This window comes from Taudactylus pleione, unplaced genomic scaffold (genome assembly GCF_031769625.1).
Source record: "Taudactylus pleione unplaced genomic scaffold, aTauple2 ptg000003l, whole genome shotgun sequence".
Lineage (NCBI taxonomy): Eukaryota > Metazoa > Chordata > Amphibia > Anura > Myobatrachidae > Taudactylus > Taudactylus pleione.
Genome location: NW_028284406.1, coordinates 3,563,777 through 3,587,579, shown reverse-complemented (window position 1 = coordinate 3,587,579; position 23,803 = coordinate 3,563,777). Strand labels below are relative to the sequence as shown.

Below are 23,803 nucleotides of genomic sequence, written 5' to 3'. Positions count from 1 at the left end.
GTGTAGGAGGCCTATACTTCCACAAGCATTAGGTTACCTGTAATACCACGCATGGGAAGCCGCCTGGGATTACCAGAAGCTGTAGGCTATATCCATACATATTATATGGTGGCTCTATAATCTAAAGTCATGTGCTGCAGCTTACATAGTGATAGTCACAATTCCCTAAGGCATTGCTTCTAGCATGGACCCTAGACATGTCACATGTATATAAGGATATATACTTATATAGCTCGGTTCATGTCAGTCTATATCTATGGCGCCCCGTTTCGGGGGACCTATTATCATTACAGTGATGCACTTGGTAGCAAGCTTGTAAGATGCCCATTCTTTGTATATTTCCTAATAATTGGGAAACAAAAACCTGTTTTCTGTTTAACCCTACTGGGGTTATCACTCCCTTCTTTGCTTGGGATAACTAACGAGTTCTATGTCTAAGTACAGGTACCCTTCTCAGTATCGATTCCGGTACTCCATATTATTGTCGCATATCTCAATAGAATGAGTCTAAAGGGCCCTTAGGTACAATTCATATCTTGAAGGCCTAGGGCCACCTACCGATTTAGGCAGGGACAGACCTGGGTTATATTAGATTGGTGGGCATAATACACATTGTAAATATTGGTGTAAGGATACTTAAACTAGCAGACCGTTTTTGGGGTATAAGTATAATCTACAGATACACGTCTCTAATGGAACAGGCTCAGGTATAGAGTCCTGTTTTACGACCTTCTTGTCTCCACTAACATTTTGCTAGTTTCCACAGTATTTTCTACTGCACATCTCCAGACTGAAGTATGTGCTGTAGACCATTGGTCTTAGCCCACTGAAGCTACTCTCTATTCCTAATGTGGCGGGTTGCTTTGCGATAGAACAGGTCAGTGACATTCTACATTTCGGCCAGAGGGCTTCTGGTCGCTCACAGGTGAGAGCTTACCCACTAATGCCTCGGTAGAGGCTCCTATTTCATGTAAACTGACATACATAGAGTTCTTCTCCCTTACTGCCTCCTAGCAGCCATCCGCTCTTTTAATCAGTTGGCTCTACACTTTAGAATTTTCCTGGAGTGTGGGTGCATAGTTACAACATTGAGAACCAATTCTACTAGAATCTGTTGGCGTTATGGACCAAAGCACATCTCTGGGCTACTGCACATCTTTACATAGAAGTGTGACAGTCACTATGTTCCACTCAGGGGGCCTGGTGGGTTTCCTGTTCAGTAGCTGTTGATATTTTTATCATACTGACAGGTACCTGACTGGTATCTTCCTGGTTTTTCTCATGCTATGTTCAGGCCAGCAGTTACTACTGCCTATGCACTTCCATCATGTTGGAAGTTGTCCGTTGTTTCTCTTTAGCGTCAGGGTTTCAGTTGCTGGTTTATTCCTGTTCTCAGCATGGGTTGTACTGCGGTCTGACCCTCTGAAAGGTATTGTAATCTCAATCCTCTCGAAGCCGCCTCATGGCCAGGGTGATCTCCTCTCTTTGGAGATTTCTATGGTCTCATCCTTCCGCTGGTTAACAACTTTGTAGTACTTGGACTTCCAGAAGGGTTCAGGGCGACTGTGCGGCCTTGACTTTTACCTCCCTGTATACTCTTTGTGAGGAGTTTGTGGACTCTCTGTTTTTGTAGATTGGTATCGTTATACTTCTATCTATATGAGTTATGTCCAGCAGTGCTGGTATTCTGCTATCTGCAAAATGTGGCAGCTTCCTGTTTCCGACTCTGGTACGGTTTCCTTGAGGTTTCTTCTCGGGTTACTGCCCTTCTCCTATGGATTCGGGTAGGAGTTCTCTTCTCCCAACAGTATGGCTTGGTCTGTTTTCAGCTGAGTTTACAGTGTTCTGATGCTTCTCATCTGAGGGTGTTTTCTCGCTAGCCGCTTATTCCATTCGACTACTGTACGTTGTGGTATTCTGTGTCTGTTCCGCACGGAGTTCTGTTTGTCTCCTGGCTCACGACACTTGATTCTCAGCTCTTGCCTTCCGTTGAACCTCCGGTTCTATGCGGTCCCTGTTCGGTTGGCCGAAGGGTCGGCATGTTCTCCGCGCTTCCCACCCGGGAGGTTGGCTTTGGGACGTCCCCACTGTCTTGAACTCCAGTGTCCCCTAGTGGATGAAGGAGAAAACAGGATTTTGGTACTTACCGATAAATCCCTTTCTCCGATTCCACAGGGGACACTGGACGCCCGCCCGGCGCGGCGTACCTGCCTGTTGTGGGTCTTTATATAGTTGTGTGACTGCATGTGTTCCCTGCAGTGGTTTCCTCTGTTTTCCTTCAGTCGGTATTGTTCCGTTCTGTGGTCTTCTCCTTCTCCTCGTTTTCCTGTTGTCCTCCGTCTCCTCTCGGGCTCAGTTCTTAAACTGGGGCTGATGGGGCATAGAGGGGGAGGAGCCAGTCACACTTCTAAATTATTTAAAGTGCCAGGCTCTACTCTACCACCGTCTATACCCCACTGTCTTGAACTCCAGTGTCCCCTGTGGAATCGGAGAAAGGGATTTATCGGTAAGTACCAAAATCCTGTTTTTCCACTGACCTGAAAATCCCGGTATATTGCAGGTGAACTTTGATTTTTTTTGTCAGTAGAAACTGCTCAACCCAGGACCAGTGACCCCGGGATCCAACACGGGTAGCTTGCAGGGTTGGCTACTGGTCATTCCCGTGTCACCCTGCAGTATAGATGACACGACTCAGGTCACGATGACCCAGTTCGTGCTGCATGCTACCTGATTGGCTGGCTTCACTGGCGCTTGAAGATAACACAATCTACAAGCATCTACTGTAACTACGGAAGGCCAGGGTTACTGCAGACCCGGGTCTGGTGTGAACGGCGCTGACCCGGGAACAACCAGCACCGTAGTTTGTAAGGAGTTTGTCCTGGGTCTGATCCGGGTTGGAACTGTGGACCTGATTCAGACCCTCTCGCTAGGATGTGTTCGCTCGTAACTGCCGATGGTTCGCATTGTGCACATACGTATGCATCGCAGTGAGAGATCGGGAAGCGTCCGCTCGCTGTGCATAGACTGCCCAGCAGAGTGAGTGACAGGAGAAGCCGTTTGTGGGTGGTGACAGGGGCTGGGTGTTAGAAACGAGTGGAGATGCAGGCGTGCCTAGGCGTCTTAATGCCGTTTCAGAGGCGTGCATAATTAAGAGGCAGCGTCCTAGTACACGTCACCTGGTTGTATTTCACACTGAAGTGCTCGCATTGTTTGCGGTAGGGTATAGTCAACCACAAGCGCTGCGTTCGTTTCCGATGGTCCTCGATGTGCCGATGGTTGCATACACTTCTTGCATATGACATGCGCAAGTGGGCGTCTTAAGACAGGCTGGTGGGCGTCTGCATACACAGGGCGATCGCATGCCAAGACATAGTGGGCGTGCTTATGCCTTGCCATGCGATCGCCTGCCTTGCCGCCACTTAGCCGAATTTGCATACGTATCGAGTGGGCGTACGCATCTAGCGAGCGGGTCTGAATGAGCTCCACTCTTCAGACCCTGGACTTTGGTGTAAAAGGGGTATTAGTAACTCTATATACCCTGAATGATCCCGTGAACTTCTTTAAAATAATATATACATTTACTAATGATCCCATGTGCACAAAGTAATAGGTAACTGTCCGCCTTCCATAAACACATATTGGCAGGGGTGTGATGAGATGGTTGTGTTATGTGCCCTGCCACATGGTGTGTACTGAGTTGAGTGGGTCTTGATAATGCAGTTAACTCTCACGCGTTTCACCATGAAACATTGCATTATGCCTTGCTCACTTTGGCCCTCATTCAGAGCCGTTCGCTATTTGCGGTCGTTCGTTTAAAAACAAGGGGTGGCTATTCAAATGATCCGTACGCACATTGCAGTCTGTTCACACCTCTAAGTCTGAACGAACGAGCAAAACATACGCTCGTTTATTTGTTAAAAACGCCCCCTGGCCGCTCGCACCATACGTCATGTCCGCTATTTATTAGATTAATCGAGTACATCGACCAGCGTATGAACTGCTCGCTATTCTTGTGGTTGGTGTTTGCTACCACAAATTTGCGAGCAGTTCTGGCTATAAAATAACCCAGTGACGTGGACAATGACGCTGCTGTTTTAAATATACACACCCATAAAACGCCCGTTTTGACCTTTAAGCACGCCTGCGTTCGGATCTCCACTCCCCATTTTCAAGCACCTTCCCCTGTTACCACCCACATACGCCTCATTCTGTCACTCAAAATAGCAGGCACTCGCAATATAGCGTACAAACGATTTTCGGCCGCACTGACTGGTTCGCGCATGCGTACTAAAAACCGTACGCATGCGCAGATGTGCAAACATCGCTCGGAACGAGCGTACTGCCGCTAACGAGCGGCTCTGAATGAGGGCCTTTGTCTTTTGCTAACTTGTCTCTGGGTTTCTCAGGAAACAAGTGTGTGTACCCTGCAGTATGTTAACTATTAAATGGAATATATCTGGCATGTACATCTGTGACCATGTAATGCCGCCAGGCTATATCATATGTCTTTTAATTAGTGTGAACAGACACTGTGCTCAGTAGTGGAAATAGAGGGTAATGGAACACTCAATCCCTGATTATGAATTGGATGCAAAAGTTAATCCAAAAAGTCAGTGGCAGCCAGTTTTACTACCTTATGCTAGTGCGAGCATCCATACGGCATGATGGGGACGCCCACTGCTTTACCACCTGCCGCTATCATTATTAGTATCAACACTCATGCTACCACGGAGATCTGCATAAACACTCCCATGACACTGCCATGGGACAAATCTTGTCCGTGCGTTCTCAAGGTAACTAACCAACTGCCACCCAAAAACGCCAACTTCACGAACGGAGAGATTTGGCTACGCACAGAATGAAGAGGTTGCTTTCGTATCCTCTATCAAGGCACATGTGCAGTCTGCAATTGCTTTTTTTCACGCAAGCGCAGTCTGCAAATATTCAAAGGATTTGTCCGCTTTTAAATTTGGATTGGACTTAGAATCAGGCTCAAGCTTATTTCTTCTTTTGTGTAGATGACTACATCTGACATCTTGTCTTCCTGCAGCTGTTCCTGCTGTGGCCATGCCACCTCACATACAGGGATTTTACCAACGGACGCTGATTATAACGTGTTCGGTTCTCAGTGATATCCCCTTCCGGGTGCGGTTTTCCAGGGATGGGCAGAGACTGGGAGAGGAGCTGCTCTATACGTAAGTGGAATTAGTACTTAGCCGTGGTTGTGATAAGTGACACCTAGGTGCCTATTTAGTTCAGTGGACATTTACATGGATGCTATTGTAGAGCATCCTTTTGTGTCCAAAGTTCCACTAATTGTGGCCAAAGTATCCTCTAATTCAGTGGAAGCGTCTGCTCTGTGGATCTTGTGCGAAACGCGCTGGGTTGGTGGTCATGAAAATCTGACACAGCTGTTTTCTGCAGTGTTGCTACTCCAGCCATTATGTGTATGTCCCAGCAGGCACTGATAGCCGTTGACTGCCACAACTGTCTAGTCATTGTTGACCTACAAATACCAGCATTCCCTTTCTGCTAATGGCTGCCAGCACAGTTCAACAATATCTCTAGTTACACCATAATGGTCCATGCTGCCTGAAATCCCTGTTGATACTATGAAACAGTAAAGAAAACAAAATGACACATTTTGAAAATACATTTTAATTGGAAATAAGACTCACTGTGACATTTCTTCACCACATTAATGTGCCTTCACATCTTATGTCCATCATAGTTAAAGGTGGAATTCTCCTTTCTTTATAAGCCAATGGGGATAAAGAAAGAATATACCATAACAGGCAATGCTAGATTGCTTACTAACAGCATCCAGTAAATGACTGTAACCTGATTTGGCTGGGAAAGTCATTAGCTGCTCAGTCACCCATAGGCATTCCCCAAAACTAGTTTCAATGTGATCGGCTAATGAGAGAGAGAAACTTGTGATTGGCTAAGCAGCTAATGACGCCCCTGGTCAATTCAGATTGCAGCCATTCAATGGGAAGTGCACATAGAGAGCACTTTATTTTCATTGGATTTCCAAAAAAATATTTTCCCATTGGATTAGAGCAGGACACGGAAGGAGAATATGGGGCCCATTTATCAACAGTCGCATGTGCAGTGCGATCTGGGCGCATTGCAGGATGAGATCCTAGCGCCAGCATGTATCAAAGAGCCCCCTCAGGACAGGGGTTCCGATAGGAGACCGTCTGAGGTGCTAAGAGTGAAGAGAGCGTCTCTTCACTCCTGCGCATATGTGGTCTAAAGACCGCACATGCGCGGCAGCCATTGCCGTGGAGGGTTCTCCGGAACCCTCTCCTGGATAGTATTGCGATGTGTAGCCCATGGGTTACAACAGCACAACGCCATCTCTAGATGCCGTTAGCTGTTGGAGACCAGCTGCGGAGTGAGGGTGGGGTAAAATATATTCTGTACTCACATACAATAAAGGGGCAATTGAAAGGTGCCCATAATATTTTTGTTTCCATGGTTCATACTGTACAATGCTGTTTCCTCATCTCTAGGGAACCCTCCAATGCCACCTATGAGATCCCATCTGCTTTGGCTCGACATGAAGGAACGTACCAGTGTATGGCCATCAGTAACGCTGGAGCAGGGTATGCTCAAGCTCAGGTGTCAGTGGCAGGTAAGCGCTTCTCTAAAGGGCATTTGATCTCTACAACACATTATGTGGTTCATGCTGAATTGACCGGGAATTTGCAATTCATTCATTAATGCATTAATCACAAGTGCAAAATGCGTTCTGGGAAAAAATTAACTTTTTGCTTAGCTTGCAGATCTGGCTATATACTAAAGATCAGTAGTATATGTGCCTGGGTTACACCAGGAGAGAACAGTAGTATATGTACCTGGGTTACACCAGGAGAGAACAGTAGTATATGTGCCTGGGTTACACCAGGAGAGATCAGTAGTATATGTGCCTGGGTTACACCAGGAGAGAACAGTAGTATATGTACCTGGGTTACACCAGGAGAGAACAGTAGTATATGTGCCTGGGTTACACCAGGAGAGATCAGTAGTATATGTGCCTGGGTTACACCAGGAGAGAACAGTAGTATATGTACCTGGGTTACACCAGGAGAGAACAGTAGTATATGTGCCTGGGTTACACCAGGAGAGATCAGTAGTATATGTGCCTGGGTTACACCAGGAGAGAACAGTAGTATATGTACCTGGGTTACACCAGGAGAGAACAGTAGTATATGTGCCTGGGTTACACCAGGAGAGATCAGTAGTATATGTGCCTGGGTTACACCAGGAGAGAACAGTAGTATATGTACCTGGGTTACACCAGGAGAGAACAGTAGTATATGTGCCTGGGTTACACCAGGAGAGATCAGTAGTATATGTGCCTGGGTTACACCAGGAGAGAACAGTAGTATATGTGCCTGGGTTACACCAGGAGAGAACAGTAGTATATGTGCCTGGGTTACACCAGGAGAGAACAGTAGTATATGTGCCTGGGTTACACCAGGAGAGAACAGTAGTATATGGGCCTGGGTTACACCAGGAGAGTACAGTAATATATGTACCTGGGTTACACCAGGAGAGAACAGTAGTATATGTACCTGGGTTACACCAGGAGAGAACAGTAGTATATGTGCCTGGGTTACACCAGGAGAGAATAGTAGTATATGTGCCTGGGTTACACCAGGAGAGAATAGTAGTATATGTGCCTGGGTTACACCAGGAGAGAACAGTAGTATATGTACCTGGGTTACACCAGGAGAGAACAGTAGTATATGTGCCCGGGTTACACCAGGAGAGAACAGTAGTATATGTGCCTGGGTTACACCAGGAGAGAACAGTAGTATATGTGCCTGGGTTACACCAGGAGAGAACAGTAGTATACAGTCAGGTCCATAAATATTGGGACATTGACAGAATTTTCATATTTTGTCCTCTATTCACCACCACAATGGCTCTGAAATGAAACAAACAAGATGTGATTTAACTGCAGACTTTCAGATTTAATTTGAGGGTAATTACATCCAAATCAGGTGAACAGTGTAGGAATTACAACAGTTTCTATATGTGCCTCCCACTTTTTAAGGGGCCAAAAGTAATGGGACAAACTAAAGAATCCTAAATCTAACTTTCACTTTTTAACTCTTTGTTGCAAATCCTTTGCAGTCAATTACAGCCTGAAGTCTGGAACGTATAGACATCACCAGACGCTGAGTTTCATCCCTGGTGATGCTCTGCCAGGCCTCTACTACAAATGTCTTCAGTTCCTGCTTGTTCTTGGGGAATTTTCCCTTCAGTTTTGTCTTCATCAAGTCAAATGCATGCTCAATCGGATTCAAGGCAGGGGATTGACTTGGCCATTGCATAACATTCCACTTTTTAGCCTTAAAAAACTCTTTGTTTGATTTTGCGGTATGCTTAGGGTCATTGCCCATCTGCACTGTGAAGCGCCGTCCAATGAGTTCTGAAGCATTTGACTGAATATGAGCATATAATATTGCCCGAAACACTTCAGAATTCATTCTGCTGCTTTTGTCAGCAGTCACATCATCAATAAATACAAGGGAACCAGTTTCATTGGCAGCCATACATGCCCACGCCATGACACTACCACCACCATGCTTCACTGATGAGGTGGTATGTTTTGGATCATCAGCAGTTCCTTTCTTTCTCTTCTCTTCCCATCACTCTGGTACAAGTTGATCTTTGTCTCATCTGTCAATAGGATGTTGTTCCAGAACTGTAATGGCTTTTTTAGATGTTGTTTTCAAACTCTAATCTGGTCTTCCTGTTTTTGTGGCTCACCAATGGTTTGCATCTTGTGGTGAACCTTCTATATTCACTCTTGTGAAGTCTTCTCTTGATTGTTGACTTTTACACATATACATCTACCTCCTGGAGAGTGTTCTTGATTTGGCCAACTGTTGTGAAGGGGTTTTTCTTCATCAGGGAAATAATTCTTTTGGCATCCACCACAGTTGTTTTCCGTGGTCTTCTGGGTCTTTTGGTGTTGCTGAGCTCTCCGGTGCGTTCTTTCTTTTTAAGAATGTTCCAAACAGTTGATTTGGCCACACCTAATGTTTTTGCTATCTCTCTGATGGGTTTGATTTGATTTTTCAGCCTAATGATGGCTTGTTTCACTGATAGTGACAGCTCTTTGGATCTCATATTGAGAGTTGACAGCAACTGATTCCAAATGCAAATGTCACACCTAGAATCAACTCCAGACCTTTTACCTGCTTAATTGATAATGAAATAACGAGGGAATAGCCCACACCTATCCATGAAATAGCTTTTGAGTTGATAGTCCCATTACTTTTGGCCCCTTAGAAAGTGGGAGGCACATATTGAAACTGTTGTAATTCCTACACCGTTCACCCAATTTGGATGTAATTACCCTCAAATTAAATCTGAAAGTCTGCAGTTAAAGCACATCTTGTTTGTTTCATTTCAAAACCATTGTGGTGGTGAATAGAGGCCAAAATCTGAAAATTCTGTCAATGTCCCAATATTTATGGACCTGACTGTATGTGCCTGGGTTACACCAGGAGAGATCAGTAGTATATGTGCCTGGGTTACACCAGGAGAGAACAGTAGTATATGTGCCTGGGTTACACCAGGAGAGAACAGTAGTATATGTGCCTGGGTTACACCAGGAGAGAGCAGTAGTATATGCGCCTGGGTTACACCAGGAGAGAACAGTAGCATATGTGCCTGGGTTACACCAGGAGAGAACAGCAGTATATGTGCCTGGGTTACACCAGGAGAGAACAGTAGTATATGTGCCTGGGTTACACCAGGAGAGAACAGTAGTATATGTACCTGGGTTACACCAGGAGAGAACAGTAGTATATGTGCCTGGGTTACACCAGGAGAGAACAGTAGTATATGCGCCTGGGTTACACCAGGAGAGATCAGTAGTATATGTACCTGGGTTACACCAGGAGAGAACAGTAGTATATGTGCCTGGGTTACACCAGGAGAGAACAGTAGTATATGTGCCTGGGTTACACCAGGAGAGAGCAGTAATATATGTGCCTGGGTTACACCAGAAGAGAACAGTAGTATATGTGCCTGGGTTACACCAGGAGAGAACAGTAGTATATGCGCCTGGGTTACACCAGGAGAGAACAGTAGTATATGCGCCTGGGTTACACCAGGAGAGAGTAGTAGTAAATGTACCTGGGTTACACCAGGAGAGAACAGTAGTATATGTATCTGATTTTTTACCAGTAGATGTGGCTGCACAGTGATGTTAATTAATTGCTAAAATTACAGTACACAATAGAATACATGAAGTGACAGTGTTATTAATAACTTAAGAAGTTGCATTTACCAAGGCACGAAGACAATTTAAAATTTTTTTTTTTAAATCATTACACGGCTTATGCTTTCCTATTTAAAAAAAATATATAATAATATTTAAATCTGCTTTATCTGTAGCAATTGCAGATATCAGTATTGCCCAAGCAACATTACTGAAGTATTAGCTTACAGTAGGTGGGAGAGATCAAAATACATTTAAGCAATAAGAACCTGTCTGGCAATCACTGTCATCATCAGTTTACATTTTACACAAGGGCTCAAGGCTTTATAGCATTAACATAAAGTTGCAAACACGACTATTGCAAAAGACGCTACAGCTGGCGACTCTGGATCAGCCCCTTGTTGTCCTAAGCAATCTATCAATACATTCCACTCACAACATCACTTTGGACAATTTTGCTGATCTGGGCATCTGGTGACCACGGTCTGATAGTCTTCTAATGTTCTACAGTTTTATTGCTATGGAAATGTGATTGTTGGTGCACATGGGTAATATGGCTACAGTGTAATACATAACTTCAGCATCATCTCTTTCTAACAGATCCCCCTCCCACAATCTCCCTCCACTCCAACGTCACAGTGTCACCGGGCGACCTGGCAGTCCTCTCTTGCCATGTCCTTGGTGATGTCCGCTACAACCTCACCTGGAAACACGATGGTAAGGCACTGAAGGAGGGACGGCTGTGGATCCTGCCAAACTCCTCCCTGCAGATTCAGGATGTCCGGCCTGGTGACACCGGTCTGTACCAGTGCACTGCCAGGAACAGCCATGGAGCCACCACAGCCAACGTCTGGCTCACTGTGCAGGGTAAGCCGCTGACTTAGCCGCTTTTAGGATTATGTTAATTACACTGCATTTATAATGTATACACCAGGGAAGGTTAAGGTGCCTAGATTATCTGACCTACAGCAAACATCTTGTCAACTTAAAATGTAAGGGGTATATTTGCTAAAGTGCGGGTTTTAGAAGTATAGATGTTGCCCATAGAAAAAAATCTATGGGAAACATCTCCACTTCTAAAATCCTGCACTTTTGGTAAATATACTTCTAAAATTTGAATTAATGTATGTACAATACTGATGTACATTCCATTACTTATTATCGGCATGACTCATTACCTGGCATAAATGTCTAGTAGATGACACTTGTGGCTCTCTACCTTGTATTGCAGAGCCTCCACGTATACAGATGGAGTCAAGTTCCACACAGTTGTCTCACGGAGGGGAAGTGAGGATCCGATGTGACGTGTCTGGGTACCCTGAGCCCCAGATCTCCTGGAAACATGGCGACACCCTTCTCAACGATGACAACAAGTATGTTGAGGAACATTTTCATTTTTAACCTGTGGTTGTGTGACTGCGGAGTTACTTACACAATGGGGGGTCATTTATGAAAAGCTGTTGTACAGGTAACTATGGATTGCTCATAGCACTCAATCAGATGTTGGCTTCCTTTTTCTCAGCCGTACTAGAAAAGTAGCAATACCTGATTGGTTGCTAAGAATACGTGATCTGTACAGTTTCACAGGCTCTGTAGTTGTGGGGGTGAAGTGTCGCCTCCATTCACTTAGGATGGTTCTCAGGTCATAACCTCATCTCGGCAGGACCCTTCCTGGGGGCAATATGTCCCCCTCCAACTCCCCCAGTGTAATGCACCGAAAGAAGGTGATGGGAATTACGTCTCATTTCCAGGAACGCTGACCGGCTACACCCACTCCACGCACTGCTGCGGCTTTACGGAACTGCGAGAGATCAGTAGAAGACCGGCGCATGCGCTGTATAGATCCTGCGCAAGCGTCAAATTTTTAACATCGGGGATGTACGCAATCATCTTTGAATGAGGTCCATAGAGGGAGGAAGTGTTGGGTCTTGCAGACATTATATAGCTAGGATATTCTACACATCCAAAGTACCATATACCCTTATTATCTGGGTTCTGGGATTATTGGGTGTAATTTTGAGTGCCCACTAATTTAGTTAATAATATAGCATTTGATCAGAGATTGGTTTCATATGTGGTTAGATATGAAGCAGTGTGTGTGACTGTGATTGTTTATTGTTATATCAGACATAAGATCATTGATGGTAACATCCTGGTGATAAAGGACGCAAGCCAGGAGGATTCTGGGAATTACAGCTGTGTAGCTTCTAATGACTTAGGCCGAGACGAGCAGTCATTAACTCTTTCCTACACTGGTAAGTGTTTCATTCTATATGCCTGAGAATAAGGGGGCACGGTCGGTGACCAATGTGTGCTTAATAATGGGGTCTATACTTGGCAGAACGTCCTAAAGCCACTGCGGTGAAACCTGCAGTGCAAGTGGCCGAAGGAGAGGACGCGGTGCTGCAGTGTACGACTGATGGTCTCCCGCTGCCGCTGGTCATGTGGTACAAAGGTGAGAGTCACGTTTGCTGTATAAAAATTGTTTAGACCGTTGTTGGTGATAACTGGGAATATAACCCTGGTCTTCTACTTGACTCCTACATAAAGTGATTGGGTGCTTGAACCGTCTTAAGGCCTGATACAGAGTGGCGTGCTGCCGCGACCGCTTTTGCCAAAGTCGCATCTGCTAGTGCTACCATATGCCAATGCTGGTACTCCTGGGCTTCTGAATGTGCAACGACTCAGACGACCACTTTGAGCGTTTTCGTTCTACCTCTTTATTCAACTTTAGACGCCATTATTGGTCACAGCTTCGAAACTCACAGCAGCCCCATGCTAGGCGCAGCTGCCAGAATCTCCATCAGAGTACGGCCTACAATGTCAGCAATTAAACATCTATGTACGCCCGCGGTGCACCTATTGCGCTCCCATAAGACGTTGCATCTCCATGCGTCCGTTTAGCCACCTCCCAGTCACCGTCCAGGAACACCCAGCACATTTTTAATACCGTGTGTCACGATCGCAACCGCGCCTCTGTGCATACACACTGCGTAACACCATACAAGTTTTTAGGTATATTTGCGCAGCAGCTGGAAAGAAAAAAACGCTCATCTCCTTGAATGTCAGCGTTGCCTACGATTCAGAATCAATCCCCGAAAATGCCGGTTTGACCGCAGTTCTCATAAGCACCAAGCTGCAGAATGTGATGTACTCCGGGGCTTGGATTTGGTGGATAACGCCATCTTCCTGATATCGTTACCCTATAGTAGCCTATGGGCTTATCTTCGGCGAGTGCTGTGAGAAGGATCCAATCACATCCCTCCCAGCACCCCCTGCGGCACGTGCGTCCTTCTGCACATGCACAGAATGACACCAGAGGGGCTTCTGGGTCATAGATCCGGAAGAGTCACATTCGCAAAGGAGAGCTCTGAAGGTGCATATCCACTAGGCGATAGAGGAACGACAGTACGATTACAACATTGTAATCGTACAGTCGTTCCTCAACCTGTATAGTGCCTACACTGAACGATATGTCGTTCAGTGCAGGCACCCTCCCTCAACCCCCGAACATGCCCAAGATGTCGTTATCAGCAGACTGACCGGCATGTTAAGGCGATGATTGATGTAGAAAAACGACCAGCGGGAGCGCGCATCGCTGGTCGTTTTCGATATTTTAATGCCCGATTTGTGAACGATTAATGTTGTCGTTATCGTTTTAATCGCCGAGTGGATACACGGCATTAATGAGAGATCTGTCCTTTGTGATTTTGTTCATTCATACCGGCTTAACTAACCGCGGAGTGCGAAGTGTGACGGGATGCATCATGCATACCCCCGAGGATCCTCTCTCCTGAATAATACTTTCCATTACATGAAACATGTACTTGTTACCTGCTGTGCATAGTATGTAGATCAGTGATCGACCACCTGTGTTCCCTCCGAGTCTTCACCTGTGGCCCTCTGCGGTGAACGCTGTTTTAATGTATTACTGAGACAGAGAAACGTCCTATGTATCATGTAGCACAAAACTCAGCTACTCAGACACATGGCTCAGCGACACTCTGGGGGTTATGTTTCAAGCAGTGAGAAGTGGACCAGTGGAGACGTTGCCCATAGCAACTAATCAGCTTTAAGGTAGCATTTATCAAGTACATTCTATAAAATTGTAGGTAGAAGTTGAGTGGTTGCTATGGACAACTTCTCCACTACCCCGACTACTCCACACTGTCCCAGGTATTACTCACCTCTCTCATCTGTTATGTCTCACTGGCAATAGGAGCTATTGGGGAAGGCGCACTCTTGAGACATGACAGACTAAGGGGCCTATTCATTAAACCTAATAATTCTCTAGAGATAATTAGGTTTAGAACTCGCATGGAGTTCTACCTAATTATAGGTGGAATTCATCATTCCACCTCTCCATAAATATCTATTCCGAAAAGCTGTCATTTTTGCGATGACAGCTTTTCGGGAAATAGATACTTTTCCCTGCCTACACTACCTTATCGCATCTGGAAACAGTGCTGCGCATGCGCTGTGACATCTGTAAAACCAGCGCATGCGCAGCACTGCCTACAGATGCGTTAAGTTTGTGTACCCCCCCCGACTTACCTGTCCGCGCAGCAGCCTCTGGCTCCGTCCTGCTGGTCTGTCATGTGGTTTCCCAGCAGACCACATGACAGATTAGAAAAAAAAAAAAAAACTTTTTTTTTTTTTGTCTAAACTTTCTTGTGCTCTGCTGGGGAGCACACATGTCCGACCAGCCTCCGGAGCCTGAGGACGGAGCAGAGCGCCTGGAGGGACTCGTCGGGGGACCTGCACACGCGGATACAGGTAAGTTTCACCTGCTATTCGCCACCTCACAGTGGCGAATAGTAACTGCATCAAATTCCGAAAATTGATAATTTTCGGAATTTGATGAATACCACAATTTCCACATCCCCATACTAATGTACTAATGTATGGGGAGTGTGGAAATTAACGCAGGGGAACTTAGCAAGGAGATATCTGTGATATCTCCTGTACTAAGTGGCTACATGAACACCAAAATAACGTTATTTAAGGAAAATGTCCTTAAAAACGTTATTTTAGTGTTGATGAATAGGCCCCTAAGTCGATTACTATATAGGTTGTGTTGCGTATTATTTGTTATACTGACTGTCCAGCGCAGTGGAGTTATGTGGCACCTTACAATTAGCTATGATGCTTATTTATTTATTTTCCTGTGTATTCAGGTGACCAGGAAGTTTCGGGCCCTGCCAGTGGCCCACCAGGAGAGACCCTGACTCTCCAGGAAGTGACAGCAGAGGATGCTGGGGAATATACCTGTATCGCCTCAAACGAGGCAGGCTCATCGTCTGATGCCATTCAGCTGGAAGTGGGCAGTAAGTGAAACAGTTTAGTCTGATTTTTATTATTTTCATTTTACTTATTTACAGCTATTTTTTATTTACATTTTTATTGCAATCTCGTTTTTTTTTATTAAGAAAAATGGAAACATAACAAAAAATAATAGATGGTACATACTGTACATCTGCATGGTGTGCATCTCATTTTTGTGTGAAAATATAAATAAGATCGATGCAAACATACTGCATGTGTATTATACAATACAATGCGTGACCAGGGTTACATAGCGTATTTCAGAAATATGCGAGGCGATATCTCTGGCTTGTATCAGACATGTTACCCATTTCCTCAGGAAGTCATTTCTGTGGTACAGTATTTCCCACATAAGACAAGCTACAGTCCAGCTGAGCAGCCTGTCTGCTCAACTATCAGATGCCTAACTGCAGAACTATCACATCTGTGAGCATTTATGGATGCCTAGCTTAAGGTCCCCATACATCAGCGACGGATCGCCGTGATGCGCCGATCCAGAGATGCCAGGTCGGTGAAATCCAACATGTTGGATTTCACAGATTTGACGATGACGATCAAAAAATTATCGTGATTGGCAGATCGGTGAAATTTAACAGGTAGAATTTCTCCAAACCTGCGACGGATCGCGGAACATCAATGTCTGCCGGTCGGTATTTCCGACTGGCGTTTCCGATCCGATTGCAGGATCGCAGCGATCCGTCTCTGATGTATGGGGGCCTTTACACATATCCCAATTACCAAAATATCAGTCTAAGCAGAAGCACTAGCGCTGGTTGTGCTTATGGGGATCACCCTACGCGTTTTGTTCTCTTTAAATTAATTCTTTTTAACTAGATTTTACATGCGGACCTGTCGAAATTCCTGCATTAGCACCAATCCCGCTGCCCAGTGCACCGTCTATTGTTACACAACTTATTCTGGTACATTTACGGCGTCTTCAGAACTCTCTGGCTATTACATTTGGCGACTCATATGATTCACAAGAAAAAACAAAACTTGGAATGGCGGCTTGCGCCGCATCAAGATTGATTCTTTCGGGTTTCTGGCGACTTTGCTTCTATTCGCATTTTGTCGCGTGCGGTGACTTAAAACTTGATGGAAAATTGCCAGAATCATGACAGTGACATTACATTTCTCACACAGGGCGGGATGTACTAAAGGAAAAAATGCGGTAAAAACACAGTTTTCGGGGGTTTTACCGCATTTCTATATGTACTAAGCCCCGGCCACCCTATTATCGCTGCAGAGGGTAATGCCAGAAAAACCTGGTGTTACCCTATAGAAGCCTGTGGGCTTCTTACCGCTTCCTGCACCCGACGCTTCCCGCCCCCGCAGCCGCCCAGCACTGGCCCCCACTCACCTGAGTGTCCTGGTCGTTAGCCCGTGCTCCTCCTACGTCCGGCTACAGTTGCCTATATACAAATATCTCAGTATATCAGTGATGTCACACTTTATATCATGTGAGGCAGACATCTATTTTATACGTACTTTTAATTGTAAAGCATGTAGATATTTATGGTCTCTAAACGCTCTTCCATCTCTGCAACTCGCCATGCCTGGGGCTGCCTCTCTAGTGTATAGAGTCCTGGTTGCAAGCTTTTCAAAGCCTATAGTAAATGCAATGGCATTACAGGCTCAGTACTCAGGCAGCAGGGCTGACCACATTACTACAGTAACAGTCTGTTACCCCCCCCCCTCCCAGTAGGTGAGGTGGCAGAAAATCCCTCTAGAGAAGTCCCAGAATAGGGACAAGCTTGTCATTCTCACCTGCCTTTCTTCCATATTTCCCTATTTACTGGCTCTGACTCAGCTAAGAGCTGTTCTCTGATTTGTAGCACCTCTGGGTGCGTTACGCCCCTCCCAGACTGGGATGCTCCACAGCAATTAGGGCTGCTCTCAAATTCAGAGACTTCTCATTTGGCTTCTGGAAGTATTTGTCTGAAGATAATTGCAGTGTTCTGCTCTTGACCCCCTAACCTGCATGTTATATGTGATCCCTGGAACAGTGCCTGGCTGAGAGAGAGTTAAGAGTGCTTTTTTTTTTTTAAGCAAACTATTTTTATTGGAAAAAAAAAAAGCGGTCATACATACTTAGGAACATATACACACGATAATGAATATTTGGAGTGAAAACACTACAATACATCACATGAATAAATATGAAAAAATAACCCCTGAGAATTAAAAAGAAAAAAAAAAAAGATGTATCCTATCCTATTACAGTTTTGTATTACATCTGGCCACAGAGAACATTATCCAAGTTGCACAACATTATTGAAAACAAGAAAGAAAAAAGAAAAAAAATATAAATAAGAGAAAAAATGAGAAAACAACACACAGAAATACAAACAATAAAGGAACGATGAAATGGAAAGGGTAGGAAAAGGGGGTGAGGGAAATCAGAGGAAGGAGGAAGGGGGAGAATAGAGGTTAGGAAGTAGAAGATCTATTCCTTACTTGTGCTGAAGGGGCTGGCAATCTAAACTCATATCTGACGGACAGAAAGCATAATAAGAAAATTAAGGAGAGGGTGGGGGCTGTGAGTAGACCCATAGTTTTATATAAAGAGGATTCCTTAAATTCCAGCCACAGTAACCAGGTGTATGTACCATACACCAGTGGTTGCCAAACTGGGTCCTCATGGCAGGATGCAGTGAGGATCACAACAAGAGGGATGCCGCCTGCCGGAACCCCGGCATCAGAATCCCGAACGTTGAGACATCACCGGCCGCCATGACTCGGGATGCCGACGTGGGGATCCCGACAGACGGCATCCCGATCGCAAGGACACTGCGGAAAGGTGAGTATCAGCTGTGGGGGGGCAACTTAGGTTTAGGCACAACGGGGGGGTTAGCGTTAGGGTTAGGCTCTGGGCTGGGGGGGTTAGGTTCAGGCATCACTGGGGGGGGGATTATGGTTAGGCACTATGGGGGGGAAGGTTAGAGTTAGGCACTAAGGGGGTAGGGTTAGGTTTATTTACTTATCGAGAGGGTTAGGGTGCGGAGTAAGGAGGATTAGTATTAGGGTACAGGAAAGGAGGGTTAGGGTTTGGGGGTAAATAAGACAGGGGAACATTGCTTACCGTTCCCCTGTCGGGATTTGAACCATCGGTATTTCATACCGATTCCCTCATGGCACCCTAACAGTTCAGGCCCCTGAATCAATATGCAATGAGGGACACGCACAAGACTGTTATCATTTACTCACATGTGGTCTAGTCTTCAACCTCTTTCTGGCGTTCATGGGCATTTTCAAAGTATCACACTAGTATGATATGTGTTTACAAATCTAACACTAACATATACCTAGTGGCTAGCATTACCGTCTCCATGCTCTAAGTTCAATTCCTGGCCAAGAAACAATCTGTGTGGAGTTTGCATGTTCTCTCATTTTTGCTTGGGGTTCGACCACATGCTCTGGTTTCCTCCCACATTAAAGAAACATACTTGTAGGCTAATTGGCTTCAGATATAGAATATAGATTGTAAGCTCCACTGGAGCAGGGACTGATGTGAATGACTGAAATATTTTCTATAAAGCGCTGCGTAATGAGTTCATGAATAAATAAACTGTCTCAGCCTATACGATAGATGTGCACATACCGTTCCACGTGTTATCGCACCATTATCTTTACTCCCCGTTTCTATTTCTAAATTCTTTTCCCGTAATCTCCACCGTCACACACTTGCCTATTTAATGGGATGGATCATCTGCAACAGTCTACTGTAAAAAAATCCTATAAACAAGCCCCACTCCTTTAATGGCTTGGGAAAAAGCCTTAAACAAAAGCAAAGGTTTTACACAGACATTGAAAGAGCAGGACATTGCGGCGCATTTCTAAGGTGCTTGCTGCCAGGTAACGGAGACTATACACTTACAACATCATTATGTGGTTGCTTCGTAATCTTTTATTGGGGCTGGGATACTGGCTATAATTCCACTGACTGAACAACGAGGATGATTCGTTACCGGTGTCACTGATAGATGTACTTCCATCTTCTCCAGGCATGTGTAATCTTCTAAACCACTTGAGAGAGTAAGACGCATCTTCCCATCGGGATGTAGTTGTCGGTAATCTGACAGGAGGCATCCCAACAGCCGACATTACATACCCATTCCCTTCCCGTCCAGTGACTGTGTCTAGTCCACAAAGTACAGCTGGAAAACGGCTTAGAGCCTGTAATGGTAGACTTGTAACAGCATGATGAAAGAGGAAACATAGCCCCCGGGGGGCTGAGACATTACAGCCCCATTAGGAGAAGAGAGGGCTAGAAGATTTCTGAGACAGGAACATGAATAACTCAACAGGCATTTAAAGATCTTAAGATTTTGGCCAATTTGAATCTGTGGTGTCCGATTTAGCAAACCGATCGGCAGAAAAACAGTAGGCGCGTTTTTGGGGGGAACACAGGTGTTGTGCATTATATCATAACCCCCCTTTTCTTGTTTCTTGTCAGAGATTGTAGGTAGAAGTGAGCTAAGTGTTCGGGCACGGAGGGCCTGGTTTAGTGGTGCGCGCTATTACAGCCTGCGACTCTTTTGCCGCAGTGCAGCTGCTCCTTTATGCCAGCGCTGCAGCCGATGGGATTCGTACGGAGACGTTCACCGGCTGCAGCGCTAATCCGATGCCGTGTATATTAAGATGCACCATCGGACACATCGGTCGCACCATTGGAGATTGCGCAGAATCTCTCTCTGAACATGGCTGTCTTTGTCAGTGCCACTGCGACAAAAGCTGCATTCTCCGTCCCATACTTACCTACTCTTTCCCGAAATGGTCGAGAGCCTCCCCTGTTGCCACCCGCAAGCTGAATCAGGCCCAGAGAATGTATAAGGGTGTCTTACAAAATACTTTCTTCTTAACCTATTAACCCTTCTAATAGCACAATGGCTAAAGCAATAGTATATAACAAAATATCTGTATACTTTATATATCAGCTTTCTCCCTGCTTTGTTTCCCCCATCAATCTCTGATGCCTCTCAGGACATATTTCTTGGCTTAGAGGGTGGGTGCACCAGAGCTGACAGTCCTTGGATCTCATCCTATACTTTTAAAGGGACGGTACATGTTGTAATTTGCTGGAGAAGGGCATTTGCAGACGTACACTGGGCCTGATTTAGATTTGGGAATAGCGTAAAGCTGCGTACACACTAGACGATTTGCTCGATTTCGACGCATGTCCAAATCGTGAGTGTCCACTCACAATCACGAAGCCGATCAGGAGCGTCTTTAGAGCGGAGGAGGCCCGTGTGCAGCACCCGTCACGGGCCCCCTCCTCTCACTCTGGTGGCCGGCAGCCGACGCACCTTAAGACAGAGCAAGTAATTCTGCCTGGACAAACCATGTTGAAATGCAAGGGGTACAAAAATACATACATTTCTTATTTGCATGTAGGGTAAATACTGGCTGCTTTTGCATGTAGCCCACAAATACTGCACAGCTTTATTGTTACACTGCAATTTAGATGTCAGTTTGGACACACTCCTCCCAAATCTAAGTCTCTCTGCACGTTTTACATCTCCCCCCCCTACAGTGCAGAGTGGTGTTGCCAAGAAGTGCAGTTCTTTGCTCTTTTTTGCTTTATTCCCAAATTGGAATCGGACCCTCTAATAAAGTTTTACACATACAAAACTGCAGTCCCCATATCCCCTCGCTGTGTCAGTGGCAGCCTGGGAACCAGGGTTACGTCACATCCACGAGCTTCTCTCCAGGTCCGGTAGTTGCTTTGGGCAACATGCTGCAATATTTTGCCATCTCTATCGGTGGCATTTTCCATGCACATGGCAGGTCTGTTTTAACCATATAATGTTGATACGGGTTTTGCTAGCAACCCTGGCGGGATGCCGTTCATGTGCCGACAGCTGGGGTACCGGCGCTCAGATTGCCGACACTTCTCAGAATTCCGGCGCTGGCAACCCTAACGCCGGAATCCCAAAGGTAAGTAGCAGGGTTGGGGGGGTGGGGAATAGGCACTAGGGGGAGGGTTAGACACTAAGGGGGGGGGGGTTTATGTTTAGGGTGCGAGGAGTGGGATGTTAGGTTTAGGCACTAGGCGGGGAGGTTAGGGTTGGGAGAGGGGGAGAACCCTGTCAGGATGCTGGCGTCGAGATTCTGATCAATGGGATTCCCAGCTTCGGCATCCTGTACCATACCTGCCGACTTTCTGGCTGCTCCTTCCGGGAGGGAGCAGCCAGATCGCCAGGACAGGGGGGGCGTGGCCGAGACAAGGGGGAGTGGCCGGTCGGGTGACATCACTTGTGGCGGGGTCGGAGTCACGCGATCGCATCAGTTTGGCCCCGCCCCCGCTACACAATGCTGATAAAATAGGCATTGTAAAGCAGGGGGCGGTGCCAAAATTACGCGAATCGCGTCACCGCCCCCCCCCCCCTGCAGGGGGAAGGGGGCTGCAGGGGTTATAGTGGGGGGGATAGGAAGGGTGAACGGCAGCCGGGAGAATTGCCTGCCTTCCCGGGAGGTCGGGAGCGGCACCCGATTTCGGGAGGCTCCCGACCAAATAGGGAGGGTAGACAAGTATGTCCTGTACCCATCCCGCCTTGGCAGCCATTGAAATCACACAGGAAGACACCACGAATGCTGGTGGCAGCAAACACCTTACTGGCCTGGCTTGCTTGCTTGGGCTAACCATACAGTACCATGGATACCAGCAATGCACAATAAGCTGTACACAATGCTACATTCTTACTCTATTATTCAATCTGTAATCGCTTTGCAATCTCTGATAAAATTGTACAGAGTCTCCTTCCCGACCCCCTGATCCCCCCACTTAACGATGATATTATTTTCCACTTCTCAGCGCAGCTACTGAGCTTTTGTTCCCCGGTCCCCGAGGAGGCTCTCCATGTGTAAGATGCAGAAGCCCTTTCAATCTCGGTAGCCCTCAATGTCATGTTTCTCACTAATCTCTTCCACACATTTCAGCCTCCTGCTTCCTCCTCTTTTTTTTTTTTTCCTGCAGTCTTTCTTCCAGAAATTCCACCGTCGCTGTGTCATTACCCAGCTGCCTGGCCATTATGTTCTCAGACGCTGTTAGATGTTCAGATAGAACTGGGCCATGTCAATTCCACCCTCGTTCAATCACTGGCTCTTGTGTGTGGACGTTGTACAGGGTTATTATTATTAAGCCTTTCATATGTATTTAGTAGAGACGCCAACCGGGGATGAGATTTGCGGGGGCGAATAACAATGGCCAGCTTAGTAACGGAAGAATTTCTTCCATATTCTTATTTATTGCTTATTAAAGACCAATAATGTGTCTACCCCATGGCATTCATATTACACCATATATAGTAGAGAGGTCACCTTACCACAATTTGATCAAAATGCGCACTAAGGGCCTCATTTCCATTGTAACAGTCAGTTTATAAATGTTTATGTTTGCAGAGTTTAAAACAGCTATTGTATTATTGTCCTAGCAATTAACGTGTGCATCTGTTTGGAAATTTGTATATATCTGTTATTATAGAATTGGTCCCTGATCCTAATGAGGTTATCACGCACGTTTGGCCGCCATACTGTGGCTGCTTCTCTCAGCCCGCAGAATAGCTGACAAGGACACTTCGGGCAAAATTTACTAAGCGGCGGTTTGATGGCGGGTTCTATTCTGTTCTAAACCCCGGGGGTTTGGTGACGGTTTTGCAGCGGTTTCTAAATGACAGCCCTGTTCTATTATATTCTAAAATGTGTTTTGATGGCAGTTTTGCAGCGGTTTTGGCCTTTGTAAATCTGCAGATAGCAAAACCGCTGCCAAACCAGTCAAAACACATTTTAGAATAGAATAGAACAGGGCTGTCATTTAGAAACCACTGCAAAACCGTCACCAAACCCCCGGGGTTTAGAATAGAATAGAACCCGCCACCAAACTGCCGGGGTTTAGAATAGAATAGAATAGAACCCGCCGTCAAACCGCCGCTTAGTAAATTTTGCCCTTCATATCAAGTAAACTGAATTTATTTGAATCATGAGTGACCCTGGACAAATAATGGAATAGCAAAAAGTTACATGTGCACCAAAAGCGCAGAACATAAACTATGGCTTTTTGTGTAGAATTATTAGTTTATTAAGTATTTTATACAGAGTTCGCATATTCCACAGTGTTTTTACAGAGAATATTTCAGTCATTCACATCAGTCCCTGCCCCAGGAGCTTACACTATATTCTCCTTCCACATAGACACACTAGGGTTATATTTATGTGGGAATCCAGTTTATC

At 45.6% G+C, this 23,803-nt stretch overlaps 1 protein-coding gene across 1 annotated transcript in view; it reads left to right on the top strand.

The window, feature by feature from the left end:
- HMCN2 (hemicentin 2) overlaps positions 1-23,803 on the top strand; it is a 267,414-nt gene that overhangs the window by 46,627 nt on the left and 196,984 nt on the right. The window contains exons 9-15 of the mRNA XM_088466840.1: positions 5,051-5,195; positions 6,519-6,640; positions 10,850-11,116; positions 11,481-11,622; positions 12,377-12,504; positions 12,591-12,704; positions 15,427-15,576. Coding sequence (XP_088322966.1) covers positions 5,051-5,195; positions 6,519-6,640; positions 10,850-11,116; positions 11,481-11,622; positions 12,377-12,504; positions 12,591-12,704; positions 15,427-15,576 — 1,068 coding nt within the window. The remainder of the gene's footprint in view (positions 1-5,050; positions 5,196-6,518; positions 6,641-10,849; positions 11,117-11,480; positions 11,623-12,376; positions 12,505-12,590; positions 12,705-15,426; positions 15,577-23,803) is intronic.